Source organism: Ranitomeya variabilis, chromosome 2, assembly GCF_051348905.1.
Source record: "Ranitomeya variabilis isolate aRanVar5 chromosome 2, aRanVar5.hap1, whole genome shotgun sequence".
NCBI classification, from domain to species: Eukaryota; Metazoa; Chordata; class Amphibia; order Anura; family Dendrobatidae; genus Ranitomeya; species Ranitomeya variabilis.
The window spans coordinates 308,204,885-308,217,734 of NC_135233.1; the positions used below are offsets into that span (position 1 = coordinate 308,204,885).

Genomic DNA, 12,850 nt, shown 5'->3' on the forward strand with positions numbered 1-12,850 from the left:
GAATGTACAGCTCACAGAAAAGGCAGGCCACTCTTTTATATGCACAGGGTGCAAACAAAGGACCTCCCACCATGTCACGGTGCACTATTGCTGTTTTATTGCTGCAGGGTATTTGCTTATTATGTGTTTATCTTGGGTTTTGTCTGTTTCGTGGCCAGTGTGAACATGCACCTACAACCAGGCACAGCATATCACCGATGTGGTAACACATATCATGGGGGGGAAACGCGTAGAGGCGAGATCCGGGCACAGATAAGTGCACCAGAGTTTTTAATCATTTAATATCTTGATCTTTTCACCATATATTATCTGATATAGCAATGCCATTAATGTGTATATGCATCTTTGGTACGTAGAGAATATTGTTATTTTTTGTTTTGTGTGAATAAATCATTAGTATAGCTGGTATATACGGACACTAGGTCTCCTTCACTGTGCTTTTTGGTACTGCAATGACCTTGTGCTCAGAGTATAGCCCACTAATATAGCCCCATAGGCACCTTTCCCTAGGGGGACTCAATTATCTGTAGGGACCTATTAAGGGCATCCAAGGGACAGCCGCCGAGGAGCGGGGGCGCCACTTTGCGATCAAGAGGGTGCCAACCTCCGCTGTTAGGCAGGGCAGTGCGGATAGGGACGCACAAGGGTATAATAGCCGGTGAAGGAGGTTTAGAATAGACTGTCTATTGTGCCGTATAAGTTTTTGCTACGGCGTATCTTTTTGACATTGTGGTATTTGGGTGAAAATTTCATTTGGTATGTGTTTTGTTAGGTGTGGGCCCTAAGTGTGGGCAGTCGTTAGGTGTCCCTAATTACGGTGTACCAGGGATCCATAGGGCATTAAGGGTTAGTCGTCGAGGAGCGGGGGCGCCACATTGCGTCCAAGAGGGTGCCAACCTCCGCAAATAGGTAGGGGACACTATAGGGACGCATAGGTGTCAGATCTTACATAGGTACCCTACCCCTCTGCCCGTGTACACACATACCAGGTAACCCTGTCTATAATAGAAGGGTTTTTTAAGGGGTTGTGTTGGTTTATTTATCCTAATATTATAATAAAGATATTGTTTAAATTAGTTCTTGGTTAAATTTCTGTTAAATACTAATTTGGGGTTATCACCTTATACATTTCTCTCAGTGTGAACATGTGCTTACATGCTGCATACACACCAACTTATATTCCAGTTCATCTCTTTTTAGTTTTTTTGTTTGTTTGTTTGCACCCTGTGCAGATAAAGGTGTGGTCTGCCTTTTTTGAGCTGGACATTATTCATGCAGTTCCCCATGGCTGCTTTTCCACTAATTGGGTCTCAGCCCTCTTCCACATGCATATCACTTGACAAATGGTAAGGTTATAATATTAGAGGTTAGAACCATCCCTAGTAGGGTCACCATGAAGTGGTGGGATGGCTTATTACATTATTTATTTAAAAAAAAAATTAAAATGATGTTAACAAAGCACTATGTTATTTTCAGGCACTATTGCTATTTATTTATTTATTTACTGCAGGGGTTTTCCTTTTTATGTTTTTATCTTGGGTTTAGTAGTGGCATCAGCAGTGCTATGTATGGCTAAAATCACAATCTCCTATGAACAGCAGCTAAATGCCTCCTTTCACAGGAGGATCATAATGACAGACATGGGAGTCATCAGCAGATCCTCCGGCTGTAATGATAACCCATCGACGCAACTCGATCACATCACAGTCACGTCAATGGGAGTGTCGAATGACGCGCGCTTCTGCCTGTGCCTTTTAAATGCTGCAATCAGAGATTGACAACAGGATTTAACAGAAGAACGGCACGTTTGCTGCTGAAATCGGCCTTCATTTGCCGGGGAGAATGCGAGTTTGGCTGTGCGAGCCTGCATCAAAGGCAGGGACTTACATATGACGTACATGTGTATCATATGTCATAATGGGGTTAAAGGGTTCCCCGACCAGTTATAAAATTAGCGATGGCTTCCAATGTGGGGAATACTAAGGCCGATTACACACATCTGTAAACTCAGACTGTTGTTACATCGGAAGACCCAGCTCTACTGCTGCTTATATGCCTAGGAAGCAGTTAGTTCAGGTCGGGGGGCTCAGCACTCTGGCTCGGTTTTCCGGTGCGATATTGTGAAACCTGTGTAATAGTGTGTAATGTACATACTGTTAGGTTTTCGCTTTTTTTGGCAGTTTGTATGCTGATCACGTGGCCGCTCTTAAGCAATGTTCACACTCGCAGTCACTTGCAGACAGCCATCCTTCCTGCTTCTTTCTATAGATCATTGAGAAAGGTAGGAAAGAAGCTAGTCGGCACGTGACCACAAGTATGAAATCACATGTGCATTAATGTGACGACTCGTGAACTGGAGAGTGATATCCCCCAGATTAGAATTACATAACTGATCTGGAGATTTCCTTTTTAAACACAGAAAATTGACCAGACTTCCAAGTGCTTTTAAAAAACCCTACATGCCGCTTCATTATAGTACCGAAAACCCATAAACAAATGTAAAAAGATTTGTACAGTATGTTCTATCGTAACTAAATGAGACCTTTATCTACTTGAGTTACTATCCAGCATCTGTCACCAATAAATACTTTCTAACTTTTATCTGCAGATTGTGGGAGTAGAGAAGTCCGATGCAATCACAAGAGCTGTCACAATCAGTACCAGGGGGAAGAATATTTTCCGTTTCACTGATGTTCGAGACTTTGACTCGTTGGTGGCCAGACTAAAGTCCAAATATGCCGTGACTAGTCCCCAGCATATGGCCTACACCGTGGTGAGTTGTTGTTACTGACTTCTTACAGTAAGAATCCTATAAAACAGTAAGTGGTTGACTTGGATTCCCTTTTAGTGACGTTATATGTGGACAAGATATACCGTATATCATGTATTACATTTCTAAGTACTGAATTTCACATTGCATCATTTTATACTATGTGACAACTGATAAATCACTGATAATTATTTTACCTGTATGACGTCTTCAGTTTTGGATGCAAAGTGTTTTCTCCTACGCCTCATTGGGGGACACAGGACCATGGGTGTATGCTTGCTGCCACTAGGAGGACACTAAGTAGACAGAAAGATTAACTCCTCCTCTGCAGTATACACCCCATCACTGGATACAATTTCAACCAGTTCTTGCTTAGTGTCTTAGGAGGCACTTGGGTCTTTTTTCCAGACCCCAACTTTATTTATTTTGATTTTTCATTTTGAATTTTCTGTAAATTTTTAATTTTTTATTTAACGGAGTGAAGGGGGCGACGGGTCCTTTTTTTCATAAGGTCCGCTCTCCCCCGAACCAACAACAGGCGAGCACGGCGAGTATACCTCCCCGTCCCTCTCCTGCGACGTATGGCGCACAAAAGGTTTGCGCCAGGGCAACGGTTCCTATACGGTCCCGCTTTCCCCCAATCCCCTCCAGGACCCTGCTTTACAGCAATGTAAGAAGAATGCAGTCCGGAGGGGATATTGTGCCGCAGTCCCCTCTGCTCATGGCATCACTGCAGCGTGATGCAAGGGGCCTCTCCATCCCCATCCTGGGTGCATGGATTGAGTGCACATCTTCACAGAGGTGTCCGCTGTGAGAAAGGGGCTGTAAGTACCTTCAGGGGACCCCCCCTGCTCCTTCTTAGCGGTAGCGTTGCGGTCCGGGTCCCCAGGGAGAGGCACCGCCGACCGGAGGTCGGTGGTGCTCGGCGGCGCTACGTCGCGGCCGCCGCCGCACATTCGTCGGCAGGCCCTAAAAATTTAGTCCCCGGCTTCTTCAGCCGGAGTAGGCCGCAGGGGAAAAATCTCCTCCCACGGCCGTAGCTCCGCCCCCTACACCGGCGCTTCTCGTCTGGGACGAGAAGCGCTCTCCAAATCTCGGGGGCCATATTCTCACTCTCTCTCTGTACGGAGCCCACGCTTCTGCAGCGCTCAAAGGAGAATTCCTGCAACAGAACCGCCATCTCTCTCTGGGGACACAGAAAGGACCGTGGGTAAGCTGCTTCAAGAAAGCTTAACCCCTTCCCTGCGCATACTGCCCGCTCTGTCCCCAAGGCACTATGTCTCAATCTAAGGAGACAAAAAAGGGTAACAAGAAGCATACAATGTTTTTCACTGTATGTGCCACTTGCAATGCGGCCCTGCCCCGAGCCCACACTAACCCTTTGTGTGTAGACTGCGTCTCACCCTCTGTGCAGCCGCCCCCTGCCGACGCCGGTACCGTCGCCGATGCCGCTCCCGTTGATCCGGTAGAGCCTAGCCCCCCTGAGTGGGCAACCTCTCTGTCACGATCTGTGGCTTCCCTAGCCAGGGCAATTGACTCCCTCCGGGGCCCCCCTCCAGGTCGGACCGTGGAGGATTCAGACGACGATATGGATTCGTCTACCAGCAGGGGGCGTAACCGGTCACTTTCCACCCGGGGCTCTAAAAAACGTGTTCGCGTTTCATCCCCTGACCATCAGCTAGCGGGCCCTTCAGTACCCGCAAGCTCTGCTTCTCGGTCCCCTTCTCCTAAATCGGATGACTCTGAATATGAGTCCGACATTTCCTACGTTCAGGAACCCCCCTCCTCCCAGGAGTCTCTCGACTCTCTCATTGAGGCGGTAAATCAGACCCTGAAGGTGACTGAAGACTCCGCATCGGAACCCGAATACGCGGTGTCTTTCAAAAAAACTAAACGGGTTAAAAAGGTTTTTGTCACTCACCCTCACTTCAAGGAGGTTGTACAAAAACATAGGGATCGTCCAGATAAACGCTTCATAGGTCAAAAGTTCATAGAGGCCAAATACCCCTTTTCTCGGGAATTAGTCAAAGACTGGCTACAGTCTCCCTCGGTGGACCCTGCTGTGTCACACCTCGCGTCCAAGACCATCCTGTCTCTTTCGGACGGTTCCTCAGTTAAGAATCCCTCTGATCGCCAGATTGATCATCTGGCTCGTTCCGCCTTCGAGGCCACAGGAGCGTCTCTCTTCCCATCCTTCGCCGCCTCCTGGGTGGCTAAGGCTATGGTCTCTTGGACTGAGACTCTGTCCTCTAACATCCAAGCCAGTGATTTACCTCCAGAAGCCAGCATCCTGGTTAACCAGATAGTGCAGGCCGGAGACTTCATAGTCAATGCCTCTATGGACGCAGCTAATTGCGCTGCACAGGCAGCCGCCAATGCAATCTCCATCAGGAGAGCCCTGTGGCTCAGGGATTGGCGAGCAGATTCGGCTTCTAAACGTTCTCTAACAGCCCTGCCTTACCAGGCTGGTCGGTTATTTGGAGAAAAATTGGACCAAATGATTTCGGATGCTACCGGAGGGAAAAGTAAATTTCTCCCCCAGCAAAAGCCTACCCGGCCCTTTCGGTACCAGCAGCAACCTCCATTTCGGCCGTTTCGGCCCAATACCAACTGGTCTTCCTCATCTCCTACCCCCGCATCAGGCCGAGGTTCGCGCGGTGGCCGAGGCACCCAGGTCTCTTACAGACCTAATCGTAACTGGAGACCCAGGCCTAAACCTCCCGGATCTAAGGGATCAGCATCCCAGGGATCCTCCGCCCAATGACTCCTTGCACCATCCGGTGGACTCCGACAAAGTAGGCGGACGTCTACTTTTGTTCCATCAAACCTGGCTCTCAGTCGTTTCCGACGAGTGGGTCAGAGATCTGGTGTCCACCGGATACAAAATAGAATTTTCCTCCTTCCCCCCTACACGCTTCTTCCAATCTTGCCCTCAAAGGTCAAAGACCACGGCATTTCTCCAGGCAATACGGGCACTACAAAGGGACGGAGTCATCATTCCGGTCCCCCTAGAACAAAGATTCAAGGGTTTCTATTCGAATCTGTTCGTGGTCCCAAAGAAGGACGGATCACTTCGTCCGATCCTAGACCTGAAGCTACTAAACAGATTCATAAAAATCAGACACTTCAGGATGGAATCCCTCCGTTCTGTGGTCGCGTCTATGGAAAAGGGAGAATTCCTGGCATCCATAGACATCAAGGATGCCTACCTGCACATACCGATTTTCCCTCCGCATCAGCAGTTCCTTCGCTTCGCCTTTTGCGGGGAACACTTCCAATTTGTGGCCTTGCCCTTCGGTCTCGCCACCGCCCCCAGAGTTTTTACGAAGGTCATGGCGGCTGCCATGGCCATTCTTCATTCCAGGGGAGTGGTGGTAATTCCGTACTTGGACGACCTCCTAATAAAGGGTCCTTCCTACCCGGCGTGCGAAGAGTCCGTCGTTCTCACGGTGGATACTCTTTCTCGTCTGGGATGGAAGATAAATTTCGAAAAATCTTCTCCAATTCCGGCTCAACAAATCTCCTTCCTGGGGATGATACTAGACACTTCCCGCGGTCTGGTCATACTCCCTCAAGACAAGGTTTTGGCCTTGCAGCAGGGAGCCCAGCGTCTTTCTCGCCCAGTATCCCACTCCATTCGCGCCAGCATGCGAGTTCTCGGACAGATGGTAGCGGCCATGGAAGCGGTTCCATTTGCGCAGTTTCACCTCCGTCCTCTGCAACATGCACTTTTGTCGGCTTGGGACGGCAAACCGTCCTCCCTCGATCGCCGATTTATCCTGTCCCCTCGGGTCAGGAAGACCCTAAGGTGGTGGACGCTGAAGTCCTCCCTAACTCAGGGAAGGTCCTTTCTCCCAGTACGATGGCTGGTGGTGACCACCGATGCCAGTCTCATAGGCTGGGGAGCGGTCTTCAACCATCACACAGCCCAGGGGCGGTGGTCCGCTCAAGAGTCTCGCCTTGCCATCAACATCCTCGAGATTCGAGCTATCAGGCTAGCACTGTACCAGTTTCACCGTCTTCTGGCAGGTCATCCAGTCAGAATCCAGTCCGACAACGCCACGGCCGTGGCGTATATCAACCGTCAGGGCGGAACCCGCAGCAGGACGGCCATGCTCGAGGTGTCTCACATCCTCCATTGGGCGGAGTCGAACCATTCGACCATATCGGCGATCCACATTCCAGGTGTGGAAAATTGGGCGGCGGACTACCTCAGCCGCCAGGGCATCGCCTCCGGAGAATGGTCCCTCCACCCGGAGGTCTTCCAGCAGATTTGCCATCGCTGGGGGACTCCGGATGTGGATCTCATGGCTTCCAGGATGAACAACAAGGTTCCTCAGTTCCTTGCTCGGTCCCTCGACCCACGGGCCCTCGGAGTGGACGCCCTGGTCCTGCCTTGGCGCCAATTCCGACTCCCGTACATTTTTCCTCCTCTTCCCCTACTACCGAGGGTCATCAAAAAGATCAGGGCAGAGGGGGTACCAGTGATTCTCGTCGCGCCAGACTGGCCGCGTCGGGCATGGTACGCCGAAATGGTTCAGCTGGTAACCGACGTCCCTTGGCGTCTTCCAGATCGCGCGGATCTTCTTTCACAGGGCCCAATTTACCATCAGAACTCAGGGGCCCTGTCTTTGACGGCCTGGCTGTTGAGTCCTGGATTCTAGGCCAAGCGGGTTTCTCTCCCAGGGTGTCCTCCACCATGATCAGAGCTAGGAAACCTGTTTCCATGCGTGCTTATCACCGTACCTGGCGAATTTTTTTCTCATGGTGCGAGGCACAGGGACGGTCCCCTCTAGTGTTTTCTGTTCCTTCCATACTGGAGTTTCTTCAGTCCGGACTAGAGTCGGGACTTGCCCTTAGCTCCCTAAAGGGTCAGGTTTCGGCATTGTCAGTTCTTTTCCAGCGGAAGATTGCCAATAGGTTGCCGGTGAAAACTTTTTTCCAGGGAGTCTCCCGTGTGGCGCCTCCCTACAGGTCACCCTTAGATCCGTGGGATCTCAACTTAGTTCTCGGAGCACTTCAGGAGGCTCCCTTCGAACCGCTGCAGGACGTTTCCTTAACCCTCCTTTCTTGGAAGGTAGTCTTCCTGGTGGCCGTCACGTCCATCAGACGGGTCTCGGAGTTGGCTGCGCTCTCTTGCCGCCCTCCCTTCCTAATTTTTCATCCGGACAAGGCGGTATTGAGGACCTCTCCCACCTTTTTGCCCAAGGTCGTCTCCTCTTTCCACCTAAATGAGGAGATTGTTTTACCTTCGTTCTGCCCGACACCTGTCCATCGCATCGAGAAGGCTCTACACACTCTTGATGTGGTGAGAGCTCTTCGTCGGTACGTCTCGAGGACGGCTCCCTTTCGTACGTCAGACGTCCTGTTCGTACTTCCAGAGGGGCCCAGGAGGGGTTCTCCTGCTTCAAAAGCCACTCTAGCAAAATGGATTCGGTCAGCCATTCAAGAATCCTATCGTGTCAAGGGTGTGCCTATCCCAGCTGGGATCAAGGCTCATTCTACTCGGTCGGTGGGCGCCTCGTGGGCCATTCGGCATCAGGCGTCGGCACAACAGGTCTGCAAGGCTGCGACGTGGTCCAGTTTGCACACCTTTACCAAGCATTACCACATTCATTCTATTTCTTCCGCAGACGCCGCCCTTGGCAGGCGTATTCTGCAAGCGGCAGTTCCTTAAGCCGTAAGCCAGTGGTACATGGGGTATTAGCATATTGCTCCCCACCCAGGGACTGCTTTTGTACGTCCCATGGTCCTGTGTCCCCCAATGAGGCGTAGGAGAAAAGGAGATTTTTGTTTACTTACCGTAAAATCTTTTTCTCCGAGCCATTCATTGGGGGACACAGCACCCACCCTGTTAGCCTGTTTTGGCTTGTTGTTACTTCTTGGTTTTGACATAGTTGTCTTTGTTCATGCTCCTACTGCTTTACTACCGAACTGGTTGAAATTGTATCCAGTGATGGGGTGTATACTGCAGAGGAGGAGTTAATCTTTCTGTCTACTTAGTGTCCTCCTAGTGGCAGCAAGCATACACCCATGGTCCTGTGTCCCCCAATGAATGGCTCGGAGAAAAAGATTTTACGGTAAGTAAACAAAAATCTCCTTATTCCTATATTACAGACTGGCTACAATGAAAACGCAGCTGACTTCCAGGACGGACACCCTATGCTGGATTCCAAAGGCCCTAGTAAAACTGTGAGCACAGAGGCACTAATGACTGTCTTCCATCCCCAAGATGCTGAAAATCTTGATCCAGTAATGGTGAGGATGAGGACCACAGACTTGATATAAAGGTGTGGCCCGAAACACAAATTAAATTTTAATCCTATTGGATGTCACTTGCGAGGGCAGTGCCAGTCTGTGCACGCTGGGCATTTTTACAACGTGCACTGACAGTGCGCTCTAATGCCGGCTTTTTACTCCTGATTAGAGACGGTGAGAGAGTGCACGGTCACTGTGCATATTGCACAGTGACAAGAATTTACTGAGCATCAGTTGGAATTGACAAACCTATTCATGGGTCAGTAGACCAGGGACTAGCCCAGTCCCTGAAAGGGAGTCCACTGATACTTCGTTTTGGGGAGGATGCAGAGGCTGAGCTTGTGACTGCAGCCTCTGCTCCCTGATGATGCTTCATTTAAGTCTCCCAGCACGCACTTGGATTCTCAAATGAAGCGTCATCACAAAAGAAGTAGAAAAAAAATAAAGCAGATAGTTTATTTAGGGAAGATGGGGAATTTTTTATTAAATTATATTAGAAAAAAGATTAGATTGTGACATGAAATAAATAGGGATTTAGGATTAAAATTAATTTTGTGTTTCGGACCACCCATTTAACATCCCCTATATACTGAGTGGCTACACTAGTAAGTGATTGAACATAAACCGACATATTTAAGACATCAGTTGTTACCCTATATGGCAAGGATGCCAAAATTATCACTGGACTGCAGGACAGCTCCCATTATAAATTATACCTATAGAGACCACCGGAATATAACACCCCAAAAATATATTCCAAAGTACACATAATAATGAAAAAGTGTGTATAACTTTATTGAACAATACAAACAAACATAAAATATCAGTAAAAAATGATGGATAGTTGGTGATGACACAATAAACAGAAACAGCAGTATCATATAATTCAGTATTTGCACTTAGTAGCAGAAAGCACTCAATTCATAAAATGCACAGACACAATATGAAAGCCTGTCTAGCATATCATACAAAAATAGTCCCGCAAAAAATCACAAGACCGCAGCGTTTACCAGGTTAAAAGTGAAATGTCAAATTACCAGGCAAAACTATGTCTTAACGCTGTAATAAAGTGCAGAGTGCTCATAAGGTGCTATGTATAGTGCTTACCCATGTAGGTATGATACCCGCTGAGTCCGTGACCCCGACGCACGTTTCGCAATATTTGCTTCTTCGGGAGGCTTGTGTGGGTTGCTGAGTCAAGAGGGTCTCTTTTATCAGGCTCATACAGCTGATCATAATCAGCGCCACTCCATGGCACGCATGAGAGGCGGGTCCCGGGTCGCAGCAACGTCATGTCCGGCAGTCCCAGTGTCTGCGGGGGTCAGGGAGGAAATCTCTCATGTTGTCAGTGATCCCCTCCGCACTGATTGGATGCCATCAGGGGCATGTGTGCAGTCCGAATCCACTGCGCATGCTCGCGCCGCGGCCACCGTCTTGCTTACTGGCTGTAAAGTGGGCAAATACGTCGTAGGTATTCAGCCTAGAACCACGGCAGAAACGGTATTAAATCACCCTGAACTGTAATAAACGGAGCGGAATATAATCAAATAAATATCAGACAAAGTCTATATAGATACAATAATAAATTCTGGTTAAGAAAAATTCTTCACAATATTGATCCGTAGTTCCGCACTCGTCTTAGTAACTGAGGAGATGCCCAGGTACAGTCCTGAATTAATTATATTGAGTAGAGCAGATTGACCAAAAAGTCCCTCCAAACAAGAATACACCAGCAAAGGTCCAATACATGTATACTGAGGATAAAAAATGAATAGAACAAATAAACAGCAACCAATTAAAAGTAAAAGAGACAAAAGAAAAAAGAAAAACAACACTATATTTACAAAGAATGAAGGAACCAGAGAAAGGTAAGTTCTTCAGAGAGGGTGCCTAGCAGCTATCATAGAAAAGGGTACAAAAGAAAGCTTCTCATTTAGCCCATGAGGCGACATGGTTCCAGGGGAGACTATCCAGCGACATTCCATCTGAGCCAGTGCTTTCTTAAGATCACCGCCCCTGATGCCCAAGTGTATCCTATCAATACCACGGACACTGATTGCCTGTGGATCACAATTGTGGCACAGTCTTTAAGTCAGAAATATCAGTAACATCCCTAGCTGCCCTAATGTCCCTAACATGTTCCCTAACTCTGTGATATGGAGCTCCCGGGAAGAGAAACCAACGTAAATTAAGTTACATGTACATACAGCATAATAGATCACATGACTAGTGCTACTCGATATGTAACATGTGATCCGCTAGTCCCTACCTCCATCTGCCGATGTAAATGTGGTAGCTCGCACGATGTTTTTGCATGCTAAACAAGACCCACAAGGGTAACACCCCCATCTCTGAGGGCCTGCCCAAAAAGGATTTGGTGGTCTCGCAACATAATGGCTCCTGACAAGTTGGTCTTTAAAGGGAATCTGTCACCCCCAAAATCGCGGGTGAGGTAAGCCCACTGGCATCAGGGGCTTATCTACAGCATTCTGGAGTGCTGTAGATAAGCCCCCGATGTATCCTGAAAGATGAGAAAAAGACATTAGATTATACTCACCCAGGGGCGTTCCCGCTGCTGGTCCGGGTACGGCGCCTCCCATCTTCATCAGACGATGTCCTCTTCTGGTCTTCACGCTCCGGCGCAGGCGTACTTTATCTGACCTGTTGAGGGCAGAGCAAAGTACTGCAGTGCGCAGGCGCCGGAAAGGTCAGAGAAGCCCTGCGCCTGCGCACTGCAGTACTTTGCTCTGCCCTCAACAGGGCAGACAAAGTACGCCTGCGCAGGAGCCACAGCGTGAAGACCAGAAGAGGACGTCGTCTGCTGAAGATGGGAGGCGCCGGACCGGACCCAGACCAGCAGCGTGACCACCCCTGGGTGAGTATAATCTAACGTCTTTTTCTAATCTTTTAGGATACATAGGGGGCTTATCTACAGCATTCCAGAATGCTGTAGATAAGCCCTTGATGCCAGTGGGCTTAACTCACCCACGATTTTGGGGGTGACTGGTTCCCTTTAAGATTACGACCCCTCCTTGCGGTCAGGAGTGGTTGGTCAGGCAAAATCTGTTTGAGGGCTCTATCAGTTTGCAATACAGACCAATGCTTATCCATCATTTGCCTTATCTTATCCCATTGGTTATTATATGTTAAGATACACCAAAGCGTTGGGTCTCTATGATCAATGGGATGGGTTTTGGTAAGGAGCTGGTGGCGAGGGGTTCCCCTGGCCCGAGAGTAGCCTTTTCTAATAGTCCTCATGCTGTAACCTTAATCCTGGAGCCGTTGTTTGAGGTCTCGGGCCTGGTTCTCAAAGACAACATCCGTGGAAGAAATCCGTTTCACTCTCAGAAATTGACCAGTAGGTACAGCACGGATAGTTGATGATGTATGTGCAGATATAGCATGAAATAATGAATTAACTGATGTTTCCTTCGGAAAACATCAGTATGGATGGTACCATCCGCACATGACATGATCTTTTATATCTAAAAAATCAATTTCACTTGTAGCTATTTTATATGTCAGTTTGATGTTCCTATCATTCTGATTCAGTCCACGGATGAAGTCAAGAAAACCAGGCTCGGGACCCTGCCAGATAATGAATACATCGTCAGTGTATCTGTACCAGCACTGAGCCTGGGAAACGGCGCACGCCCCATCCCGGAAAATCTCCTGTTCCCAGTACCCAAGGAAGAGATTAGCATAGAATGGCGCACACACCGCACCCATGACAGTGCCACAGCACTGTAAATTAAACCGGTCTTTAAAGGTAAAGTAGTTGTGAGTCAAAATGAACTCTAAAAGTTCCAGAATCAAGGAACG

General features: G+C 48.5%; 1 protein-coding gene across 1 annotated transcript in view; it reads left to right on the plus strand.

Moving 5' to 3' along the window:
* The window catches only part of TBC1D8B (TBC1 domain family member 8B), a 73,380-nt gene that overhangs the window by 28,633 nt on the left and 31,897 nt on the right, over positions 1-12,850 (plus strand). The window contains exons 7-8 of the mRNA XM_077285212.1: positions 2,609-2,773; positions 8,888-9,028. Of these exons, the coding sequence (XP_077141327.1) occupies positions 2,609-2,773; positions 8,888-9,028 (306 nt within the window). The remainder of the gene's footprint in view (positions 1-2,608; positions 2,774-8,887; positions 9,029-12,850) is intronic.